A 25,266-nucleotide genomic window follows, 5' to 3' on the forward strand; every position below is an offset into this window, starting at 1 on the left:
TAGAGCGTGTTACTCTCAAGATTTTATTTAAGTTTATTTCTCAATATTTTTGATAAACATGATTAAATATTTTAACCAGGGGAAAACTCCTGAGGACAGAAGAATGTTTTAAAATAAAAAGGAAAATAATTTACTACATCTGTACAAGAAATAAAAAACTTTTATTCACAACAAAGATGAAAAATCAGTCTGTCATCATGACAAAGTTTGGTCCCTGTGTTTGTCCATGAAAAGCTTACAGCGTTGGTATCTGCTCACACGTCTCTGAGCTGTGCGGAGGTTCAACCCTGGAGACTAACCAAAAGCTCTTCCTGATCAGATCCTGTCTGGCTTTTAAAACCTCAGGCTGGATTTCTGGCTCCGCCCGCTTCTTGCCCTGATGCAGGGGTTCGATTTTACCCGTGACGGGCGGGAGCGGCACAGAGAACTTCTTAGCGATGTTGTGCAGGACGCTACACGTCTTGATGATGTTCGACTTCTTGGCTAAAGAGCTTTCCTGGGCAAAACCGAGCTGCAGCAAACACCTGAAACGCTGCTTCATGGAGCAGAGCATCGTCTGCATCACGCCGTGGAGCTTGGCGTGGGCCTCGTTGAAGCGGGTCTCGCTGTCATTCGCAGGTTCTGACACAGGAGTCAGGACATGTTTGCTCAAGTTGTAGCCTTTCCCACCTTTGAAAACACATAAAGATTACAGTTAAAACATGAGGAACATAAAAGCTGATGCCATTAAAAACAGAAGTGATGAGGAAGAGAGATGACAACCATTCTGTAAACACAGCACATGAACACCCACACAAAGGAAACCACAGCAACTGAACCAGAGAGGAGGGTTTTTTTAAAGTTATGAAGCCATAAATTGTTTCTGTGGCTGGATATCAACCGGAAAGACGTGCACCGGGGTCTGAGCTCACACTGACACAAGCTGAAACCATCACTTTTTCTGACTCTGCTGTTTCAGAATCACTTTCCAACCAGAGAAATAAAACATTAACAGAAACTTAGGAGTCAGCAGGAGGGTTTCTGCAGCACGTCGCTCATCACTTGCTGGGAAGATGTTATCAAACACAAAAACATCAGCCTGATCTCCAAAGTCCTCCATAACACTGCTCCTCACAGTCAAATATTATCACAGTCAGATCACTAGGAGCACCACAAGAGGTGAGCTTCAGAGTCCACTCAGACAGAGCTCTCTGAGTCAGAAGTCAGTTTCTGTCAGAGCAAAAATTCACTGCCCCAACCCCAGAAGATTCATATTTGAATTAGTGGTGAGACGTGATTAAAAAAATTAATCTAATTAATTATGCCATTTGTAATTAATTAATCATAATTAATCGCATTTTAATCACATCAATATTCAACATCAGAAGCAACACTTTTCAATTCAAACAGATTTTGGTAGAAGACTAAATCATTGAATATTCTCATACGCAAGTTTAAACAACATAATCCTGTTTATTTAATTCAGAAGATGTTTTTTGAGGACACTACTTTCAAGTACATTCATCAGCCTTTATGTGGTAAATAGTGCTGTCAGGAGATCAGGAGATTAAAAAAAAAATCTTATTAATTACAGGATTTGTAATTAATTGATCTAATTAATCACATTTTAATCTTATATCTATAATGAGTTAATCTTGCATTGATTTTTATAACGCATTAATGTGTGGTGTAATTAATTAATCTAATTATCGCGTTAAAGTCACAGCCCTGATTTAAATAAATAAAAACATTTTCAAATAAATACAATTTTTTAATACAACAGAAAAATATATAATACAGCAATTTAATTGTAAAATATGGCAATATTATTGTAAAATATTGTTTTATTATTTTTAAAATATTATAGTAAAATAAAATATTTAATAAAATATTTTAACAATTATGTACTTTTAAAATAATACATTTTTATTTATTTTACAGGCCTTCATTAAACAAACGTTTTTTCACAAAGTCATTTTTTATTTCATAATGTTATTTTTCATTAGAATGACTTGGTCTGACTTAGGCCCGTTTTATTCCATTCAACTTGTGCCACAAACTCTGACAAAGTCCTGATTGATGACCAGCTGACTATTAAACTATTAAAACCACGCCCCCCACTGGTTTCTCCCTGCTATTTCTTACCTATCACCCAGTAAGGTCCGTGTATCTCCTCCTCCATCTCCCTCCCCTTGAAGGAGGACTCCCACAGCTCCTGCTCATAGGTGCTCCCCAAGCAGCACTTCTCAACACTCAGCACGTTTCCATCAGAGTCACAGATGATCTGACTGACCACTGACGTGTACCCCCAAGAGTTCACGAAAGACCTGAAGGTGTCCTCATAAGGGGAGGCTCTGATCCTGAAGTGCGCGGCAGCCAGGACGCCCAGCACGTTGGGGATCCCGCAAAACGCCTTGGTCTTTGAGGCCACTTTGACTCTAGCTTCGTGAATGATCGGGAATGAGATGAACTGATCCGACATGCCTGCGATGACACCGGACACCACACTAATGATACTCAGGCAGTCCGACTGGGTCTGTCCGACCCTCTGCAGGACGTTGATGGACGAAGCTCCTTGTGCGTAATAGTTCAGAGACACCATGACCATCTCATCCACGGACAGCGAGCATTTCTTCAGAGACACCGTCTTCATGCGGATCCGAGCAGCATCCAGGATGAACGCGATGCAGGCTCTGTTGAGGTGGAACGTCCGGAACAAAGATTCATCGTCAAACTCATCGAAACAGTTCGATGTCCCATAATCCCCTGCGCTGTCCTCGAGGAGTTGCTCCTGGACCGCGAGCCACACCGGAAACGCGAAGGCCATTTCTGAAACGTTTCTTCAATTCCAGCCAGATAAAAAGATCCAGATGATTGGAAAACGGAAAATGCAAAGAGGAGCTGCAGGGGCTCACGGTCTTCTTCGACGTTGGGCTGTTGGCAAAGCTGTGCGACACCGCCACCCAGTGGGGAGGACTACGAACTACAAGTCCGTGCTGTGGTAGCCCACTGATATGGAGTAGTGAGAGTGCCAAATTACAAAAGTAAATCTATAAAAGAGGTAAATAAATAAATAATAAAAGAATCTATAAAAAAATAAAATAAATTAATAATATATATAAGAATCTATAAAGGAATAAAAAAAAAAGTAGGAAAAAATGAATTAATAAATAAATTGTATAAGAATCTATAAAAGAATAAAAAAGAATTAATAAAGTATATAATAATCTATAAAAGGATCATTAGAAAAATTAATCAAAAAATAAATTATACAAGAATCTATAAAATAATTAAAAAATGAATTAATAAATTATTTAAGAATCCATAAAAGAAAAGTCTAATAAAAGTATTAATATAAAGACAAATCATTTCAAATTTCTTTCTTTCTGTCTTTATTTATTTAGCACTTTTCTATTTATTCTTTATATTTCTGTTTTTATTAGCCTTTTCTTTTGTGAATTCATAGATAATTTATCCATCTATTCATTTTTTGTTTATTCTTTCATAGATTCTTAAATAATTTATTTATTCATTCATTTATTTATTTATTTATTCTTTTTAAAGATTCTTATATAATTTATTAATTTATTTATTCTTTTATAGATTTATTTTTGTAATTTGGCACTCTCATTACTCCATACACTTCAATTAAAAGTCAATTAAAACCAGTTAAAAATAAATTAAAATAATTTCAAAAAGTCTAAATTATGAGATTTTAAAAAAGTACCTTACCAAAGACAAAGTGAAGTTTACTCTCGCTGCTGTCTGATATGACAAAGAAATGGATTGTGGGTACACAGAGACACTGTGCTAGAGCAAACTTCACAGAAAAGCAACTGCTGCGAAATGTGAATATATCTGGTCAGAGTTTGGAAACTTTAACATTCACTTGTATTCTGCTGAATAAATGTGCAGATTAACCTTATATCATACATTTGCACTGTGTCACAGTGACTGGTCTGTTCTTCACTGTAAGGAAGATGTTGCAGTTTCCTAAAGTAAATGTACAAAAATATCAAGAAACAAAAGATAAATATTTATTTACAAAATGTATTTAATGATATTTTCATCAAATTTCTTTCAGACACTGGAAAGAACTGGCCTGAAGTTATTTTATCCAGCACACCTTTGACCCATTTTGCTTTGGTTAAATAAATAAACCTTAAGTTTATATCAACAGAAGGTAGAAAAAAAGTGACATCACAATAAAGCTTCCTGCTCTCAGCTGCTCTCAGTTTGTGTTTGCTGATAAATAAAACATCTGGTTGACTTCACTGATGGACACATCTTTCAGCCTCGGTATTCCTCCTTTGCGGCTGTCTTCTGGCCTCTGGTTTTGAGCGTACACATCTGTAAAAAAAGAACATCCACAGATGTGAAGGTCAGTAAACTTAATCACAAGAAAAAAACCTGCTTCACATTTGAACATTTGGACACAGGAGTTGGATTAACAGTATCCTGAATGGTGAAGTTAAATACTTTTTAATGGAGGACATCTGAAGTTATTTCTACCCTCAGTCCACTCAAAACACTTCAAATAATCAAAATATGTATAACTTTGGGCACTTTAAATAGCTATGTATTGAGATGTGCTATGAAAGTACAATTTAAACCAATTATGCTGCCACAGTGTTTCCACTCAGGTGTACTGGCGCCTTAGCAGTGGAGAAGTTAACCTCCTGCACTATCCTCACCTGTGATGTTGTCCACAGAGTCCAGAGGAGCTGTGTTATTCATGTTCACTCCAAACAGCACCACCAGAGAGATCATCAGTGCAACCAGCAGGTAGATTGGCACAGCAAGGGCCCAATACCTACACCACAAAAGTTCAGTTAGCAGATCACAAACTTTCAGTATCTTAAGTCTAATGTATTATATTTAACCAGTGCTATGTCTGACACTGTTTCTTTAACAGCAAAGTGAGGATAAACATTTGGCCCTCTTCTTTGGCTTACTTTTGAGGCCAGTAAGTGAGTCCTATTGAATGAAGCCACTCCTCTGGAACAAACGCCCAAAGACAATACAGAACTGTGGAAGACATGAAGATGGCACATGACATTTAAAGACATTTTTCTTTTCCTAAATACCAATTTACAGAGTTTGACAACAAAAAAACAGCAAATAAACTTCACAAACATACACATAAAGTGCCTTTGTGTCAACATTATAAACCCTGTGGTCAAACTGATGCTTGCTTTGTATTTTAGATATTTCAGAACATCTGATTTTTACAGCTGATAAAGAAAAGTTATACCAGATTCTGCTGGTAGCACAAGACGATATTCAACGGTAAAAGAGTTCAAAAATGAAAAAATTCACTCACAGAAGCCAAATTGTGAGCCGAGATAAAGCACAAATCCATAGATGGCTCTTTCAGGCAGAGGAGAGGGAGAGTTTTCCACCATGATGTGACTCAACTGCAACAATAACAAACATGAAAGGTTCAAGTTAGAGGCAACACAATAATATAAAGCTCCAAACTCGAAATCATTTTGTGTTATTTACCTTTAATATTTATTAGCTGAATTCATGAAACAGCTCGAAAATCACCGTTTCTCGTTAACTCGCTACCTTTGATCGCTACAAGCCCGCGAAAAAGAGAATTTACCAAGATTTCCTTTAATCAGAAAACACAACATATTTTTTTAAAAAAAGTTTTTTTAAAACAAAAATAAAAAAAAAAAACACAAAAAAATGAGTCGACGTAAATAATGTTATCAAGAGAATTTGTGAAAATGCATAGCACTTCCGGTCTTTACGGAGCTGTAGTCCCCCATGTTATACGGTCTGACGCTACAAAACTGTCTACCATCAGTTCCCTATTTCGAATCAGAAAAATAAATAATAGCATATTTTTCGTTAATTATAAAGATAATTTAATATTCAATAGCATTTTTTTGTAAAAATTAATTTATTTATTAAAAATCTTGATTTACTTACCATGTATTCACGCGCGCGCAGCGGATGTTATGGTGTTGTGATTTGTCCGGACACATTTGGCTGACGCACATCTCGGAAATACAAATTTCAGCATGGCTTTGGAGCACCTGGCTGAAAACTGTGGCACATTTTTCAGAAATAAAGAAGATACCGGATAGTTTCGACGCTCTACTAGTTAAACTGCCCTGGAAAAGCGTCTCATTAGTGAGACAGAATCAACCGTTACGTTTGTGACGTTTTCTTGCAGCTCAGTGACGGAGTTCCAAGAAACCAGCGTGGCTAAGGACGGTTCCTAGACTTCACACGCTATCATTTAATAAAACTGTTTTATGACAGTGGTCAAAATGTCAAAGATAAAGGAAAATAAAACAAACCCTCCAGCTAAAACGAAACAACCCACGTCCACAGAGAAGAGCGACACAGCGAAAATGAAAAGGAAAAACTGGATGAAGCAGAAGTTCAGGAAGAAAAAGCCCCCACCAAAGAAAGAAGAAAAAGCTAAACCTCAACTTATTTTACCCCCTCAAGATGCACAACAGTTCTCTGCTAACTGGAAGGCTTTGCAAGAGGTTTGTCATCAACAATTTTATGTCATTGAGTTAACATTTGGATTTGACTTCACCCAACACAATATGTTTTACCTCTGTGCTTGATTTTCAGATTCTGAAGGTTTCCCAGCCAGAGAAGAAGCAGCCTGTGGCGCCCAATCAGAACGGCACTGTGCCAAAAAAGGATGTTAAAGGCAATCCCTTGAAAAACACACACAAGAACAGTGTCCACCCGACAATGAAAGACAAAGGGAAAAAAGGAAAGCACAAAACTATTCCTGAAAGTGTTGTGTCCAAGGACTCAGCTGTGACCTCTAAAGCTCCTGCTGTCTCCGAGAAAAGACCGTCTGCTGCTCCTAAAAGGAAAACAGACAGTGAAAAGTTAAACGGCGAGGTGGCAGCAAAGAAGAAAAAGAAGAAAGATGTGGCTGTGGTTGAAGAGACCAAACCAACAGAGTGAGTTTGTGGTTTGATTTATTGTTTATATTTGGGACACAAAAGAATGTGGATGCTGACTTTATGCTGCATTTGTTGATGTAGGGACGACCTCTGGTTTGATGATGTGGATCCAGACGACATTGAGGCAACAGTGGGAGCAGAGGCAGCGGAGATCATGAGGAAGAAACAAGGAATTCACAAGAGCAACGACACGGAGAGCGCTCTGGTCAAAGAGAAAGCCTTTGAGGGGTGAGTGATTTTTAAAGATAGCATCTACTCCATAAATCTGCTTCAAGTGAGCTCTTATGGATTAAAATAAAATGACACATCGGTATTACAATCAAAAAGGATTCAATCAAAGAAACTATGATGCAGACGAGGGTTTTCAAAATGATTCTGCAACATCAGTCAGCTGACCTGACTCTTTCTGGAGTTAATGAAATCTAAAAATCAGCTCTTCTAAATCTTAAAAACAGACCCGGGAGGTCACTGCAGCATACAATGACCTCTACCTCCATGATACGAGGATCTTATTTACATGATTGTGTAGTGTGCAGCCTGTAAATACAGATTGCATGCAATAAGAAAGGAAGTAACAACACACCACAGAGTGAAAGACCTCAATGAAAACGTAGGCGCCAGCGCTCCCCTACCCTCAGCTCCTCTGGCAGTTCAACATGGTGGTCAACAGTTTTTTTAATCACCCTTTCTGCCACTCACCAACCATCAGCCTCACCAGAGCCGTGGCCATTGATTGTGAGATGGTGGGAGTCGGTCCTGACGGAGAGGACAGCATCTTGGCGCGCGTGTCCCTGGTGAATCAGTTCGGGAAATGCATCTATGACAAATTTGTGAAACCCACGGAGAAGGTGACAGACTACAGGACAGCTGTCAGCGGCATCAGACCAGGCGACATCCGAAACGGTGAGTCACACGTGTGTTGTGATGAGTAAAGAACTGTAGTGTGTTGTATGTGCAGTTTACCATAATTTGACCTCATTGCAGGAGAGGACGTGCAGACAGTGCAGAGGGAGGTTGCAGAGATCCTGAAGGGCAGACTCGTGGTCGGACACGCCATCCACAACGACTTAAAGGTAACGTGGATGTCACAACCTGGAAGGAACTTCATGAATTTTTCAAAATGAATATTCACACTTGTTACTTAATCTTTAATGCCTGTTCCAGATTTTGCTCTTGGATCATCCTAAAAAGAAAATCCGGGACACTCAGAAGTACAAACCTTTTAGGAAGACTGTAAAGGTAAATCTGCTTGAATTGATACATGTATGGACCCCACATATGTTCATTAACCAAGTGTCTGAATTAATGTGTGTTAAGTGATTATTTCCTCCATGTTTTCAGAGCAATCGACCGTCCCTTAAGGTGCTGTGCAGAGAAATACTCAACGTTAAAGTCCAACAGGGGGAGCATTCGTCTGTAAGTCACAAACACAAATCTTACACAGTTTTTTCAGAGTGGGATGTTGGAGTGGGCAATATGGCCTCAAAATTATATCACGATATTTTAAGGAAATTTATTGATATTTATGACAATATGAGGGAAAAAATTAATTACCATGAAAGTTTGTTGTAATGGGTGGGATTCCTGCAGGAACATTGGCCAAAATCTGTGGAACTGCGCTGAGCAGCAGAATGCTGATATCAGGGTTTGGACGTTTGGCTCAACCACACGTTTGTCATAGAGACAAAAACTCCACTAACGTAGCTTTCACGTCCTCCTCACGTGTCCTCAAAGCCTGGTTGTATTCGGCCGTGTGTTTCAGCTTTAGGTTAAGGAACCTGTTTGTGGTGTTGCCACCCTTCTTGGTAACAGTTCTCCTGCACATTTTGCATTTCATGTGTTTTGCTGCGTGTCTGATTTTAGTTCAGCCAAACCACCTCCACATCACTGAGGTAGCTCCTCCTTTAGGCTATAAATCCTCATGTGGGGACAAAGTTGATGCTGCTGTGCTACTTTCGCTCTTGGCCATTGTTGTTTTGTAAACTGCAGAGTAGAGATAGACCGATATGGATTTTTTGGGGCCGATAGCAATACTGATTATTAGTTGGCAAGGAGGCCGATATTCATTTGCATTCAAAGTGAAAATACTGTCGTAAAAAAATTTTGAACAATACAAATTCCAACACTTAACTGCAATCAAATGCCTTCGAGCATATGTTCATTAAACAGCTTCCACGCTTAGCAGCACATTTTACAAAGATAAATAAAAACTTAATAATAAATAGCTAAAGTTTTCCACAGTTCATAAAGTTTTCAAAAATTTCTATGTAACTGCAATTAAACTGGACAGAATTGAGATTGTGCTTCCTTTTACAGTTATGTAATGCAGTTAAATTAATTTTCTGTTTGGTTTTATATTACTGATTTTAAATGACCATCTAGGGCTTCCATAGGGCAGACAGGGAGAAAATCTGTGCAGAGTACTATCAGAGTTAAATCAACACAGTTTTGTGGGTTCCAGAATGGGTTTCATATCAGCCACCGGATTAAAAAAATGAATGAGGAATGACAAACTTATATAGTCAAAAAAATTAAACTGGTATTATCGTACACCCAAACTTTTTTCCAGTTGACCCACTTTTTTGGGGGAACATGGTGTTTCTGCATCATCTTACATCTTTTGTACCAGCTAACAGGCCTAACATATTTGACAAATACCTGACAGCTTTGTTAGGCTAACACTCTGAAAATACTCACATTTTTACAGTGACAGGTTAGCCTGCTTGCTTTTCAGAATTGTATCCCAGTCATGTGATATTCAGGACCAGATATTAAGGTGCAATGTTCATCCAGAATAAAGGTAACAGCATCTGTCCATGCCTCTTTTTCAGCGTGACGTTACTGCACAGCGGCTTCCTGATTCAGCAGTGACTTTGGACTTTCAAACCCAAAGGGGTTTTGAATCTGACTTTAAGGGCGTATTCAGACCTGGACTGTTTGGTCCACTTTAAACGGACCAGGGTTTGTTTCCCACGCTGGTGTGGACTTTTCATGCAAGTGTGAATAGACACAAACGAACCCTGGTGCAGACCAAACAACCGGACCGAGACCCACTTTTTGAGGTGGTCTCGGTCCGCTTTCAAATATCTTCTGTTTAGCCACGCTGTTGTTAGCATGTTGTGGGTCAGGACACGCAGAGCATAGCGTCTCCTTGCTGCGCGCATTCGTCTTCGCTGTTCCAAAATTGTAAACTGTGTTGTTAAGCCTTCTTTGAAGGAGCTGCCCTCCATTTCCTGGTCTGTACTCTGTGTGCCGCCCTTTGTCAGTGCTGTCCAATGAGAGCACTGATTGTCACACACGTGGATGTGTTTACTGAATATAGTCCACTTGCAAAAAGTACAATCTGAATATGAACCCCACCAAACGAAAAAAATAAAGTCCGCTTTTGGTCCGGACCAAACAAGTGGACCAAAGTACTTTTCTGGTCTAAATACAGCCCAAATCTTTCTTTTGGGAACTAACGATCAAAGTAATCAATGGCTCAGCTCTTTCATATGTGTGATGGTGACACAGCGACAGCGTTTTCCTCTGAGTGCTGTAAAACAGTAGGAAACATACGGTGGTTTGGTTTTGGTTGTTTGAGTAGCGCCAGCTCATGGCTTCAGACTTTTAAGAAACAGTTACATGTTCCCAGTTACAGTAAATATTGTGGCGATGACCCTTTATGATGAAAACATAACCAGCTCTGACAGTGTGAGGAGCCAATTATCAGTAAACAAATCAACAAGGGGAGACTTCTTCTGGTTAAAACTAATTTGGTGACCCATAAAAAATCACTGGCGACCCACCATAGACGGGATGATATGCTACACCCAAAGTGTGATGTAGCTGCTCTTTAAACCAATCATATCTTTTTTTCATTTTGTCTGTTAGGTCCAGGACGCACAGGCCACCATGAGGCTCTACACGCTGGTGAAGAAACACTGGGAGGCTGAAATAAAATCCAGTCAGAAAAACAAAGACTCGGAGAAGAAGAGCGAGAGAAAGCCCAAGTTTCCGAGGAATAAGGGGAAGAAACACAAAACTTTTTGAGCGGGACGGCGATGACTGATTATGAGTGTTTGTTTTCCATAAACACAGACAGACTTGGCATTCTGGGAGAATTAAACTCCACCCTCAAACCAGACTCGGGGTCGAACTGGCGGATTGGTTTAAGTACATTTCACTCGTCCAGCTCGACTAACTGCTCGACTGCTGCCGGTGAGGATGTTTTGCTTTCACTTTGGCCTCACTTTTCAGGAGCAGTCATGTCGTCCATCTTTAACACAGATTATGTTGAACTCAAAGCGTCATATCTCAGCTGCCAGCCTCTGTTCACATCTCTAACACTGTGTCCGATCGTCCATTCACATTCATAATCCTCGTGAGTCTGACAAAGAGTAACACAAGCCCAGATGTGTTTTTCCTGAGAAGCTCAGGCTGTGACTCACACTGAAAGAAAATCGTGGGAGCGCACACAGATCCTGTCAGATGTTTTCCTCGGTGAACGTCTCCAGTCGTCATTCCCAAACATTTTATCCCCAACAGTCAGAGGCAGATGTTCAAATCATCCGCTATCTGATTTCCTACAGGGAGAGCTCCTCAAATCTCAGGATCGCCGCCCACCTGCACTCGCCTGTGTCGTTCCTGTCCCTGTGGATCCAAAGTTAAATCAGCTGTTCGCTCAGATGTTTGGTTTCTCACAGCTCGGTGTGTAACGAATGTTTCCTGGTTGCCTTAAACGTATGTTTTTAAAAAGAATGAATAAAACACAGAGATGATTTTGTTGCAGTTATTGTTGATAAAAGTTGCAGGATGTTTCTGTTAGATCTGAATACTTTGAGTAGTGGAGGAGTGGGTTTCCAGAGCAATGCTGGAGCTGAGTTTTTAAACCAAAGGTGTTTTTAATTCGAGGCTACAGTGAGAAAAATGTCACTTTGGTGAGAATTTCTCTTCCGTTCCTTCAGAAACTGGACGATCTTCAACAAACGCTGCAGAGAAATCATCTTTTTCACACTTTCTGCCTCGAAAAAAACGTATTGGTAAAAGAAAATCCTGTGGAGCTGTTTGATTACACTTTTTAAAACGAGCATCCTGCCGTTGCTCTACACAAGCTGTATCTGACTGTTTCTGTCTACAGAAGCTCACTGTTGGTGTTTGTGTTGTTTTGTTTCAGCCGTGGTGCTGAAGTCAGTGATTTAGACTCCCCTGTGTGTGTGAGCCTGCCGTGTGTCACTGTGATTTGCTGCTGAGAAGCAGATGCCCTGTGTGTCGTACATTGCAGGAATGTATCCGCTGCCCTTGGTCTCAGCCTCAGAGCACTAAATTAGTCTCGGCGTAGAGCTCGAGCAGATGTTGCGAAGGCCTCTGGCAAATGAAACGGCTCAGGACGCAGTGGCGTGACTTTGAACTCTGCTGTTGGCTTGTTTTCTGAATGACACAAGATTTCTGCTTAAGATTTCATTTCCCGTCAAACACCTGCTGTTTTTCCTGGGAGCTTCTCTCAGAGCGATGAACTCGAGTTCACTGATAACTGAACACTTCATCTGTGGACGAGTGGAAAACAACAGGTGCACCAATCATATATATATCAATCATCAACAAATCTAAAAGCAAGACCTTAGGCGGCCTTAAAATGTCTTCAAATTAATCTTTAAAAGTCTTAAAAAATGTGCTCCATAGAAGAACTTTATGTAATCCTATACACATTTAGGAAATTAGACGGGGGTTTGCCCGAAGTCGAGCTCCTTTAAAGTAACAAGTAACGTAAAAAGTTTCTTTCCATTGAGGGTAACTTCAGTACGGTTTGGCACGCTTTGGTACAGTTAAGCCTGATCCTGTTTGCGTTTTCACAGCAAACTGTGCCCTCTTGTGGTAGAAGACGTGTAAGCCAGATGCTGAAAGCCGCAGCTGTTAGACAATAACGTGACGCCGTGGCAGCGCTACACAGTTTACCCCACTAATAAATCCAACGAAGAAGAAAAACGTGACACAGTAAACAAAGAGCAGAGATGGAAGACTTGTAGCATTTCGTCCTCTCTGTGATTGGCATGTAGCTCTTTGATACAAAGAACAATCAAGCTGCTGTCGGGGTAAGTGACGATTTGGACCAATCAACGGTCTGCCGTGTTGTCACTTCAACTTCTGAGAGTGGATCGGTTCAGTCTGGTACCCATACGAAAGGGTCCCAAAAAGTGGGACGGCGCGTCTCGGTTATTTGTGGATCTGTCTCGGGATAAGTCAGTGGAAACGCCACAAAATGTGTGCCATACCCAGACGAACTGAACCAGTCTGCTTGGTGGAAACACGGCTTAAGTAAAGTAAAGGACTAGGGATGTGTATCGAATTAGATACTTTACAGGTACCGACCAAATTCTGTCAAAAGTACCGGGTACCGATTCATGTAAAATCAAAAGGTACCATGTTAAGGTACCTAAATGCATCCTTGTGACAGTGAGGTAATGAAAGAGTAGGAGATTTTCCAGGCTGGACATGAACCCAGCATTGCAAGGTTATGAATTGAAGAATAAATATGTTATATGGAAAAAATATATATTTTATTCTGAAACAAATTGATATTCTTTTATCACATTAACACAAAAATGTTCTGAAAATTGGTACCGTTGAGTACCAGTACCGATTAATAGGTACCAGGCATTGGTACCACGTCGTTTCAAATGTGAAAGGTACCCATCCCTATAAGGAACTACTTTTTCAAAAAGTAATATGTAACGAGCAAACACTACTTTTTTTAAAGTAACTTCCCCAACACTGGTCCTAAATCTCTAAATAAAGGCTACCAATTTTTTTTTCAAGTAACTTACAGAGTGACCCTCATGGTAATGTCACACAATCACGATAGTGGAACCAATGAACATTGATGTGGTTGCAGCTGGGACTCTTGTTAATTAATCCCCAACCTGACGCAATTTTTTCCATTTGTGTTTATTAGGGCTGGGATGATACTTACGATTTTTGGGGTGCCGATTTAATTTAAATTGTGATTCCTTGATATTTACATTGCATTTTATGGGAGCTATATTTTCCCATAAAATGCACAGCACATGAGTCAGAGAGAAACATTTCCCCCTCTGCTGGAGAAAAGTGGTAACATTTTTCCAAATCCAGTTTACAAACAAATAATGAAATTAAGAATTTACACAACACACAGAATCCTGATTTTGATATTGTCAAACAAAAATTCTTGATATATTGATTTTAGATTTGTTCTCCCACCCCTAGTGTTTATGGTGAAGTTGGATTTAAATTTAATTACAAGTGGTAATAAAAACTCTTCAAAAGTCTTGAATTTGACTTACCTGTGGCTGTAGGAACCCTGAATAAGGCTGGATAGAAAAACTTTATGCATCTTTACCTTGTGTTGTAATCTGTGTTTTCTGGATCTTAACTTGGAGCAACAACTCATCCAGACCAGGGGCCTCTAACTGATGAATAATGAAAGCTAAAAGCAGTCTTTTAGGGAGGGAGGACTCGCTAAACGCCCAACTCATTACTGGTTCACATGGAGACAGAGAACTGATCTGAACTCGATGTTGTCGCCGTCAGTTTGTTGAAGCTAAAAAGCTTTTGTGGAGTAGAAATGGATGAGCTGTTCGTGTTCAGGGCCAAGTGTGTCTGTGTGTGTCACTGCAAACAGAATAAAGAGTCATAAAGAGAACTTCAACAGGATTATATTGTAAATATTGTACAAAACAGACACTGAATCTTGCTGTTACAGGCCATGAGTCGTCCACTTCAGTCACGTTTTTATATATATATATATATATATATATATATGTATATATATAGCCTATTGTTTTCTCTGTAACAATTATACCTGCTGCATTCTACAGGCTTGTCAAGATGCTGTTTAGCAAACTTTAAACCAGCTTCAACATGCCTTTTTTTGAGGAATGGAGTCTTGTGGGCTGAGCGTTCATAGAGGCCATGGCGGTGGAGTGCATTGCCTGTTGTTTTCTCTGTAACAATTGTACCTGCTGCCTCCAAGTCTTTCTGGAGAACTTTCAGGGTGGTCCTTGGCTGGTTGAGTACTCTTCTGACTATCTTTCTGACTCCCTGGTCAGAAATCTTCAAGGAGCTCCTGTGCGTGGCCTGTTGATGGTAAGGTGGTGCTTCTTCCACTTGTGAATAATGGCCCCAACCGTGCTGACTGGAATATTCAGGTGCTTTGATATAAGTCTGTAACCAGTTCCATTCTGATGCTGAGCAACAATCAGGTTGTGAATGTCTTCAGAGAGCTCTTTGCCTTTACCCATCATGAGGTGTGTGGTATTTAACTGCTTGGTAAAAAAACGACTTTTTTATAGGAGCATCAATTTGCTCTAGCCCAGCTGATGTTGGTTTGCACTAATTGGAAGTTTAAGTAATAATTACTGACAGATTTAAGGTGGTATGGTGCATTTCCTTGCCAAAGTATACAGCCTTTCCATGGTATGGTCAATACTTTTTTCCTGTGTTATCGTACTTAATTCACCATAATCATTATTTATGGACCTGAACGTTGTGATTTCTTTTCATGTGTGGATTATTTGAGTTAATACCAATGTCTGGTAGAAATTTTGTTTGAGTCACAGCTTTGGAAATAAATGAGATGAGAAAAAAGTTGACGCGTTCAATACTTATTTTCCCCATATATATATATATATATATATATATATATATATATATATATATATATATATATATATATATATATATATATATATATAGCTCTCTAGTCAAGCAGGGTCAACCAGGACCAGATTGATTTACTGGACGTCTAAGTCTCTCTGTCAACACCATGCCGGCTGATGGAGTTCAGTAGAGAGAAGAGGGATCTGTGTTTTTCTCTGCTGAAAAACAGTTTCTGTAGAATAATGACCCATGAGCGTGGATCATTCATTTCAGTCTCTGTGAGCTGAACTCTGAGCTTGGCCAACGCTTCCCGTTACTTCCTGAGCTGCTCCACGAAAACATTTTTCCACATAATCCCGATAACTTTCAGGAATCCAGGAAACGTATCCTCCTCTTATTTCACAAATCCCTCCTGAAGTGTTTCTGGGAAGGTTTTTTTTTCAGGTTTGTGTAATCATTGGCTGAGATATCAGCCCGAATCTGGAAGAACATTCAGTTCAGTCGATGCCAGAGCTTCAAACCCGTCCAAGACAAATAACTCTGACATTCTGATCGTAAAAAGCTGTCGATCCCTTTCCTGGAAATCTTGCACAATGAATTTACACAATAACATATGTTTTGTCTATGAATTCAAGAGTCAGACTCTGCTCCTTACTGTACAGCAGTGACTTGCAGAAAATAGTCCCTGAACCACAGCGAAGCAGACACACAGCTCTGTGCTCTCTGCAGAGCTGCAGTGCTGGAAATAACGTGAGTGTTGACATCCTCTCTGCAAACTTTGATTTGTGTGTTTCAGTTACTAAACCAAAACCCATCCCTGAGCATCCTTCCTCCGCTGAACGTAAACATGCTACACAGCTGCAGATCACTCAGTTTCATCTGTGAACGGACATTTTTCACCGCTTCAAGTCAGCGGAGGCTTCTTTTTGAGGAGTGATGGACAACATCAATACAGATTATCGACCCAGCACTTCCTCATTGTCAGTCGCAGTGTTTGCATCCTCAAGGCCGGTGATCCTTTCTGTGTCCAGCCCCCATAGAGCAAGCAGACAGACAGAGGCAGACATGCAGCACATGTAGCTCTGAGATGTGCTGCGTCCATCATCTCAGATCTCCTTTTGTCTTCTCGTGACGACCCAGCATCCCCTCAGTCTCTGCTTCCTTATGCATGAGCTGCACGCCGCCGCCGCCAACGGCCTGAGCATGGCTGCGTCTGTTTGGGCTAACGCTCCACTCAGAACATACTAAGTCAGACATTCAGTATTTATGGAGGGTTGATGAAGAAGCAGTGTAAGCTCTTTCTGCAGACGACTTCCTGCTGGTCTGGTGAGGCTGAAGTCACTCTGGTTTACTGCAGAGCGTGACTGTATATTGAAGTGGGACACAGTTATTACCAGATGAATTTACAGCTCTTTTTTTTAGAGCAGAGCTTGCTGCTTGTCTTGTCATTGACGGGTCTTTTTGCCCGGTCGTTCCATCGTAATACTGGAGAAATAAATCAACAATGACATTGATTTCCAGCAGTTTCTGGAAGGTTATATCACATTCCCCAGAGGTCAAATCCTCCTGGGATCTATTGACTTTTCTCCTAACACCAGTTACACATTGACTTATTGCTCAGTGTCCTCTGATTGGTCAGCTGGACAGTTGATTTCAAGTTGAGCCTCAAGTCCTCAGCGCTCAATTCAAGTTCACTGTTTGACTTTGACTTTGCTGTGAGACTTTTAGGACGGAAGAACCCTGTGGTTTCCTCAGCTCACCTAAATTTAAAGTGGATTCTGAACCAAAAAAATTACGCTGTTTTTACAATTAAAATGACAAATTGTTTAGGGCGCTTTTCAGTAATTATTTATCAATCTATTAATTTCTTTCTTTCTTTCTTTCTTTCTTTCTTTCTTTCTTTCTTTCTTTCTTTCTTTATTATTGTTATTATTATTATGACTAAAATTGTATACATAATTAAAATCCAGAAAACAATAAGGGTTTTTTTTTAATTTATAAAATTGTTCATGAAGTGTCTTTGCTATTTTTAAACCTAGATAAACTTGCAAAAAAAACCAAAGAAACAAATAAAAAAATAATTTTTCTAAGAACTTGCAAAATTTCAAAAAAAAATTTTGAAATTCTAAACACCTGCAATTTTTTAAATTATTTAAGATATCACAATATTTTATTATTACTTAAATTATTATGATTGTTAAAATTCTATACATGGTTAAAATCTAAAGAACAATAAGGTTTTTTTCAATTTAAAAAAAATTACATGTAGTGTCTTTAAAGAATGTAAAGAATTTGCAAAATTTTGAAAATAAAACTGAAATTCACATTTTTTTTTTATTTTTTAAGATATTTAAAATATCAAAATATTTTGTTAAAATCAATATTGTTTTCATTATCAAATTTTTTACATAGTTAAAATCTCAGGAACAATAAGGTTTTTTTTTTTCAATTTATAAAACTGTACATGTTGTGTCCTTTCTTTTTGAAACTTCAAAATTAAATGAAAAGAATTTGCAAAATTTGAAAAAAATTAAAATAAAAAAAAATGGAATTTTTGAAAGAAATGTTATATACCAAAATTTGCAAGAGTTTTAAAAAACTTAATGTTTACAAATTTACAGAAATTTGCAAAAACTTTGGATTTGTTAACATTTCCAGAAATGTTAAACTCTTTTGAAAATGTGCAAAAATTACAATTTTTTGTAATGAATCAGATTAAAAAAAAATGTTTTTTTTTTCAATAATAACTATTAAATCTACAAGGAGCCATTGCAAATGAGTCAAAGAGCCGCAGGTTGCAGAGCCCTGGTTTAAAAGCTGCTTTACCATTTTTTTCTCACAAGGCTTAAATTTTATGAAAAATAATCTTTTATTCCGTGAGAATTTTAACAAACAATCCATCCCACGTATTTCCTCTGGAGCGTCTAAAGCTCTGACATTTGACTGAACTCCACGCTGTTCAGATTCCAGCTCTTCAGCCAAAGACCACATGGACCTGAACAACACTTCAGAACGACTTTGTGAAACAGATGGATTCATGAATTCTGTCTCATTTCAACCAAAACATCCTGTGTTCTCAGAATAATGTTGTTGATGTTTTTGAAGAGCAGCACAGGAGGAAGTGACCAGTGTTGTGCAACCTAGAGTTCAGCTGGCCACATTAAAGCCGCCCCATCATGTTTGTTCATTGATTTGTTGGACTAACTTCATGATCTGAGGTTGATGCTCCGGAGTGAACTACGCTTGAGCTTCAAACTGAGCCCTTCACTTCACTGTTGAATGAATGGTGTTTTGTTCACGTTGGAGCTTCTCTGTCTTCCTCTCAGTGGTTCACAGCTTGTACTGCATTTACCGTGAAGTTTTTAAATCCCCTCTTCAGACTCCCTGGCTTCATCTCTGGTCAAACGGAGGCGATCTCAGTTTGAGGCAGGATGTCTGGGCCAGATTTTGCTCATAACTAAATAAATGATCAGAGCCTGAATTTGGAAAAACAACAAACATTCTGCATCAATCATGAAGTAAGAGACCGTCTCTTCATTTTCTGAGTCTCGGTAAGAGTTTTTTACGTTTTTTTTTTTTTTTTTTGTAACTTTACAAGACAGCTGCTGAGCCTGGGAGCTGTTTAACCAACATATGCTTAAAGGCTCTAAACAAAGTTAAGTGCTGGAGTTCATATTATCCCAAATCACAACACCAATATTTTAATTTTATTTTTTTAAACAACATTTTTATTAGTTTTCAAGTTGAACAGGAAGGTGAACAAATACTGTACACTGTATTAACTTTAAAGAGCATAGATCAAATTGCAAACATCTACACACAGGCACCCATTCATACGAGGTAGATTTGCACTAAATTACATTACATTACATGGGCATACACACTTGTTCACATATTCACATATATACGTTTGAATGTACACATATACGTGTGCCTCAGTAACATTTAAATACATATATTCTTATAAACATTACACTTTTACTGCAAATGAGTATCGGCCAGAAATATTGGTTACCGTCTTCCTTAACTAGTGGTTATCGGTATCAGCCCTGAAAAAATACATCAGTCTTTAACTCTGTTGAGCCTGACCAAGTTTTGGAACTGAGAAAAAAATAAATAAATATAAAAAAAATTAAATATAAATAATCAAAAATCAATAATAAACTAAAATTTATAAGTAAATAAATAAATAAAAAAAAAATCTTATATTTTGTTTGATACATTTTTTTGTATAACGTGACAAATTGGCCATTTTTCACAACTTTTTGGTTATCGTCAAAAAATATATATAAAATATAACTTGGGAAAACTGAGAAAAAATGATTAAATAAAAATAAAATAAAATAAAATAAAAATAATAAAAATGAATACAAAATAAAATAAAAATAAATAAATGAAATAAAATAAAAATCTTATGATATTTTGTTTGATACAGATTTTTTATAACGTGACAAATTGGCCATTTTTGACAACTTTTTAGTTACAATGCATTCTGTAATTGCTGACAAAAAATACTTGTGTAAAAAAAATAAAAATTTGTTTTATTCTTCAACTTCTTGGATATAATCATAGATTCACCTGACATAGAATGTGTAGATGATTTAATGGGAGCAGCCATTTAGAAAAAAAGCCAAAATACAACTTGAGCTGCCTGTAGTGGAATGATAATCCTCAATGTGGAGGAATTCATTTTTCGAACAGGTTTTTAAGGAAATTATTAATCATGTCGATCAGATAGAGCTCTTTGAATCTCATGTATCAAGTTTGATATATTTGGCGTTTTAAGGTTAAATGTAGTCTCTATAAAAATAGAATAAAAGGTGAGTAAGTGGATAATTAGACAATCAATCTCTGGTGTTGAACTAATTTTCAAATGATACAGCCTAAACTTCAAAACTGACTTATAATGCTAACATGCTAACAACTGTAGTGCTCGTGCCCAATCACGAGCACTACATACATACCCGTGTTGTGTCGTCTCAGTGTCGCTCCTCTATACTTTGCTCAGCGCTGGACGGCCGTGTGGTTTCTGGGCTCACCACATCAGCAGCTCCTGATTCCTCTGGAGCTCCTGCTCGTTGTGCACAGGAAACCATGGCCTCTTGGAGTTGATGAATCCTGAACAATAGGTGATCATTCTGCAAAGACGAACAGAGAGAAGGGGTTTCTGCACAGTTTTAGTCAGCACAAAGTGTAAGGCACCTGAGGAAAACAGTCCCTCCTCTTAGGCGACCGCTAATGAATGCTAAACACATTTTCCAACTGTTTTCTTACTCTTAATAAGGATTCATTTTTCACTTTCACTTTTCTCAGTTACAGCAACAGGTGTTTTCTAATTAGGATGTGGTGGTTTGAAACAACTGAGGTACTCTGTGGATCGTGGAGCTGCGCAGACTATGTGTTTTTATACACAGGGAGTTTAAGTTGTCGTTCTGATTTTCCTGATTTAAAGGTTTTGTCTCGAGCAAACAACTTTTTACTTTAGGAAACCTTTCATTTGAGCAGCCTTTGTTAATCATAGCCTGGTGGATTGTTTTGTAAACACCAAGGGACAGTTGTTCAAAGAATTTAATAAATCCCATTTCATACTATCCAGGATCAGGTAATCCGTCTCAGTTTTATGCTATTTTTTCAAAGCAACACTGGATTGGATCACCCTGTTTTTTAGATTACCAAATCCAGATTACCAGAGCTCTAAAGCTGCGTTTCCACTAAGCAGTGCGGGTCGGTTCAGTACGGTTTGGGATTGTTTGGGACAGTTAAGTCTCATCCCGTTTGCGTTTCCACAGCAAACTGTGCCCTCTCGTGGTGGGCGGGGTGTAAGCCCGATGCTGGAAGCCGCAGCTAGTAAACAATTGCGCGACGCCGTAGCAGTTTACCCCGCTATTAAATCCAACAAAGAAGAAAACGCGACACAGTAAACAAAGAGCACGGATGGAAGACATGCAGCATTTCGTCCTCTCTGTGATTTTCATGAAACTCTCTGTTACAAAGTGCAATCAAGCTTCGTTTCAGAGAAGTCTGTGAGCCGCCAGGAGAAATGCAGCAGCTGTCGGGGTGAGTGACGATTCTTTTGACCTATCAACAGTCTGCAGTGTGTTGCTCCACCTCCCCGGAGCGGATCGGTTCAGTCTGGCACCCATACGAAAGGGTCCCAAAAAAGTGGGACGGCTCGACTCGGTTTTTAGGGATCCGTCCCGGGATGAGTCAGTGGAAACGCCGCTAAAAGCGCACCGTACCGAGACGAACCGACCCGGACTGCTTGGTGGAAACGCGGCTTAAATGGGACGACATATCATAATGTGGGCTACCAGCTCTGTAAAGAACAACAGGTAGAAGACCCAACATGGGGTCATCGTAGTTTTTTTTGTTGTTGTTGTTATTTTACATTTCTTATTTTAAACATATTAAAGGGTTCCCAAAAAGTGGGTCAGCTCGGTTATTTGGGGATCTGTCCCAAGATGAGTCAGTGGAAACGCCACAAAATGTGTGCCGTACCGAGACAAATCGAACTGGTCTCCTTGGTGGTGGAAACGCAGCTTTAGATCCAATTAAAACAACAACAAAAAAGGATTATCCTGATCCCAACAGGGGGCAGTATTTAAAGGTACAATTCAGGAAGTAAATGTAGAAAAACTTAAAAATTGGTCAAAAAATGAAGGCTTCAGTAAAGTAATCATCATCACAGAAAGGAACATTGTGCCTGGTTATGCAGGACAATAAGCGCTATTGGACATTTAGCCTTTTTTATTTAAGACAGAAAATCCAAAATGTATTTGTTAATGTATATTTGTTTTTTATTTGTTGTGGCTCAGATGAGGGGTCATGAAATCAGTTATAAAGGAAAGTGGATGTTTATGTTATTTTTGTTTTTTGCTCAAAATCAGAATCAGAAACTCTTAAAGTGAGTCTTGGGTTTCCAAATTTGGATTCTTTGAACAACTGGCCCCTTGTTTTGTTGTTAATCTATGTATAACGCAGTGTTTAATGCAGTTATTTGAAGGAAAGTTATATATGATCATAAAACAGCTGCTTCATCTGTCATTATGTCATTGCACAATTTAAAAAAATTGGAAATCAGACCTACGCCACTTTCCACAGGTTAGCATTTACCCAGATTTGCTAACATGTCTGCCCACTTCGTCTACGGCTCCACTTTCTGTTCCAACATCTTCAATTATTTCCAGTGCAGCCCCTGAATAAATCTGCTCTGAGCTGGATGCTGCCACTGGGATGTGTGAGGCACTTTAAACGAGCAGGGGAGCGATGTGGTGCAGAACAGAGTTATGCATTGTTTCCTGAGGGTGCAGAAAATGGCGTTAAACCTCACACGTATTATTACACAGGTGCTGGGAGGAAGCCGTGCGTTAATATTTGATGGGAAAAATAAAAATGTAATCTACGGAAAGAGAGAGATCTGCTGCTCAGGACGTGGTTTCATACACGTGACATGAAATCTACATGTAGATGTGCTGAGGTTGGAGCTGCGAGCCTGTGGCGTGTGAAACAGTGTGAAGTAATAAAGACAGAAGGAGGAGAGAAACCGCATGCGGCTGACGCTGAGTGTTTGAACACACGCTGAGCAGATGCATCAGGAGATCACCACTTTCCTCCTCCATGCTCTGCAGAAACACACACAGGAGGAAATGCACATCAGAAGTCTGACCTTTGGCTTGTTGAAATCTTACAAAGTGTTTTTGTCTTATTTAATTGAAAAATGGCTGCTCTTTCTTCTTTGTCTGTTTCTTGTAATTTTTTTGTTTCTTTTTCGTCTTCTGTATTTGTAGTGGGTCGTTACTTTGTATGGTTCATTTGTTGGTTGTAGACACCAAACTGGTTTGGTCTTCAGTGATATTTTTTAGAGATAGACCAATATGGATTTTTTGGGGCTGATACGATACTAATTATTAGTTGGCAAGGAGGCTGATAACTGATAATTAAAGCCGATATTAATTTGCAGTCAAAGTGAAAATATTAGCGTAAAAAAATTGAACAATACAAACTCAAACACTTAATTTAAATCAAATGCCTTCAAGCATATGTTTATTAAACATCTCAAAGGGTTAGCAGCATGTTTTATAAAGTTAACTAAAAACTTTAAAAACAATAATGCTAAAGTAGCTAAAGTTTTCTACAGTAAGTAAAGTTTTAAAAACGTCTTTGTAACTGCAATAAAACTGGACAGAATTGAGTTTTTGCTGCCTTTTACAGGCATGTTATGCAGCTGAAATCATGTTCTGTTTGGTTTTACATGACTGATTTTAACTGTTTTGACCATCTAGGGCTTCCATAGTGTAGACAGGGAGAAACTCTGTGCAGAGAAGCATCACAGCCAAGACTACATAGTTTTGTGGGTTTCAGAATGGGTTTCATATCGGCCATCAGATTGAAAAAAAAATGGCTGATGCCGCTATGCCCCAAAATGCCAAATATCCCCCGGCCTCGATAATTGGCCCAGCCGATAATCAATCTATCCCTAATATTTTTACTATTTTTTCTCCTGTGTTTGTCTGGGGATCCTACATGTAACCATGCCTGCATTGTTTACATGAAATCAGCTGTAGGCAGCCTGTAACATGTCAATGCTAACTGGTGCTAGGCCGGATGTTTTCCCACAAGGTGAGGAGAAAGAGGTGAGGACGACGTGCTGGTTCTCAGGTGTGAGCTAAGATGTGACGACATCGTTATTGGGAATGTAAGATCTATCTCCAATAAGATGGAAGAGCTAGCCGTGCTAATCCAGTAACACAGGGAATACTATAAGGCAGAGTAGCATCATGCTAGTCACGGACATGGCTAACGGAGCTAATACTGCACACCAACACCACATTGGAAGAGCTTCACCTGCACAGACTGCTGACGAAGCTCAGTCCTGGACTCTGTGGAAGTGGAGACTGGCTGGACTTTCTAACTTTTGTTTCCTTCATTGCTGGCAGATTTTTTTTACTTGTTTCAAGCAATTCAGGCCTCATTTTTTTCTTAAATAACTTGAAATAAGACATTTTTCTGGACCGGTCAAGTGAATGTGGCTCATATTGAGTCTGAAAAGATATTTTTACTCAAAACAAGACAAAAACACATGTTAAGATTTCATTTTTTTGCAGTGTGTCTGTTGCCAACATCAAACTGCCTTCTAAAACAATCCTACTGAGCCATTTTCTGCTTTCTTTTCATCCCATCCATCATCCTCCTGTGCTCCTCCTCCTCCTCCTCCCTCTGTCCACTCTTTCCTCTTAGGAAAGCTTTTGTGGTCAGGAGAAAATGCAACATGCAGCCTGACAATAAGCCTTTGCCCTTTTACTACTGTTGTAATTTTTATGAGGCGATGTTTGATGAGTTTCCTGCCGAGAAGTGCATCAGCAGCTGGGCTAATCGTCCTCCTGAAATATGGATCAGGACAGGCACAGACTGATCCAAATAAAAAGTGATTCTGAGAAACAGATGATCAGATAAATCTGCTCCAGCAGCTTGAAGAGCAGAGATAACTCCCCCTCTCCTTCCTCTGCTTATCACTGTTAGAGTAATTGAACATATTACTCCACACTGTGTCATATCACCCACCTGCTCCTCTGCTTGTACCACATGACTGCTGATGTCAGCCAAGGCTGGGAACCTGTAGACAAAATGGTGTTGGTGCGTCCGCCCAGCACAGAGCAGAGTGAGCATGTGTGAGGGGGGGAAAAGGAGACAAAGAATCAAACAGATCCTCCTCATCTGGATTTCAGAT

The 25,266-nt window shown here is 39.1% G+C and overlaps 3 protein-coding genes across 3 annotated transcripts; 1 reads left to right on the plus strand and 2 right to left on the minus strand.

The window, feature by feature from the left end:
• Positions 1-17: 17 nt before the first annotated feature.
• LOC141784861 (putative nuclease HARBI1) lies at positions 18-2,912 on the minus strand. Its single transcript, XM_074662783.1, has 2 exons — positions 2,125-2,912; positions 18-669 (listed from the first exon to the last, which is right to left on the minus strand). Exons 1-2 carry the CDS (start codon positions 2,804-2,806, stop codon positions 236-238), a joined length of 1,116 nt encoding a protein of 371 aa, XP_074518884.1. The 5' UTR covers positions 2,807-2,912; the 3' UTR covers positions 18-235.
• Positions 2,913-4,013: 1,101 nt separating this feature from the next.
• Positions 4,014-5,782, minus strand: pigp (phosphatidylinositol glycan anchor biosynthesis, class P). Its single transcript, XM_074663290.1, has 5 exons — positions 5,485-5,782; positions 5,303-5,396; positions 4,935-5,007; positions 4,674-4,792; positions 4,014-4,329 (listed from the first exon to the last, which is right to left on the minus strand). The coding sequence occupies exons 2-5, from the start codon at positions 5,382-5,384 to the stop codon at positions 4,211-4,213; spliced, it is 393 nt and encodes a 130-aa protein (XP_074519391.1). The 5' UTR covers positions 5,385-5,396; positions 5,485-5,782; the 3' UTR covers positions 4,014-4,210.
• A 197-nt stretch (positions 5,783-5,979) lies between these two features.
• rexo4 (REX4 homolog, 3'-5' exonuclease) lies at positions 5,980-11,877 on the plus strand. The gene is made up of 8 exons (XM_074663289.1): positions 5,980-6,488; positions 6,580-6,923; positions 7,008-7,154; positions 7,636-7,829; positions 7,911-7,999; positions 8,091-8,165; positions 8,268-8,342; positions 10,800-11,877. Exons 1-8 carry the CDS (start codon positions 6,249-6,251, stop codon positions 10,956-10,958), a joined length of 1,323 nt encoding a protein of 440 aa, XP_074519390.1. The 5' UTR covers positions 5,980-6,248; the 3' UTR covers positions 10,959-11,877.
• The last annotated feature ends 13,389 nt before the right edge of the window (positions 11,878-25,266 follow it).

This window comes from Halichoeres trimaculatus, unplaced genomic scaffold (genome assembly GCF_033239565.1).
Source record: "Halichoeres trimaculatus isolate MK-OKI-2021-1 unplaced genomic scaffold, fHalTri1.1 fHalTri1_scaffold_23, whole genome shotgun sequence".
Lineage (NCBI taxonomy): Eukaryota > Metazoa > Chordata > Actinopteri > Labriformes > Labridae > Halichoeres > Halichoeres trimaculatus.

Coding starts and splice junctions, on each gene's coding strand:
- LOC141784861 (XM_074662783.1), bottom strand. CDS start 2,806: ATGGCCTTCGCGTTTCCGGTGTGGCTCGCGGTCCAGGAGCAACTCCTC. Junction 670..2,124: donor CGGACCTTACTGGGTGATAG/GTAAGAAATAGC, acceptor GTGTTTTCAAAG/GTGGGAAAGGCTACAACTTG.
- pigp (XM_074663290.1), bottom strand. CDS start 5,384: ATGGTGGAAAACTCTCCCTCTCCTCTGCCTGAAAGAGCCATCTATGGA. Junction 4,793..4,934: donor CTCACTTACTGGCCTCAAAA/GTAAGCCAAAGA, acceptor TTTGTGGTGTAG/GTATTGGGCCCTTGCTGTGC. Junction 4,330..4,673: donor CTCTGTGGACAACATCACAG/GTGAGGATAGTG, acceptor CTTTTTTTACAG/ATGTGTACGCTCAAAACCAG.
- rexo4 (XM_074663289.1), top strand. CDS start 6,249: ATGACAGTGGTCAAAATGTCAAAGATAAAGGAAAATAAAACAAACCCT. Junction 6,924..7,007: donor GAAGAGACCAAACCAACAGA/GTGAGTTTGTGG, acceptor TTGTTGATGTAG/GGACGACCTCTGGTTTGATG. Junction 7,155..7,635: donor AAAGAGAAAGCCTTTGAGGG/GTGAGTGATTTT, acceptor ACCAACCATCAG/CCTCACCAGAGCCGTGGCCA.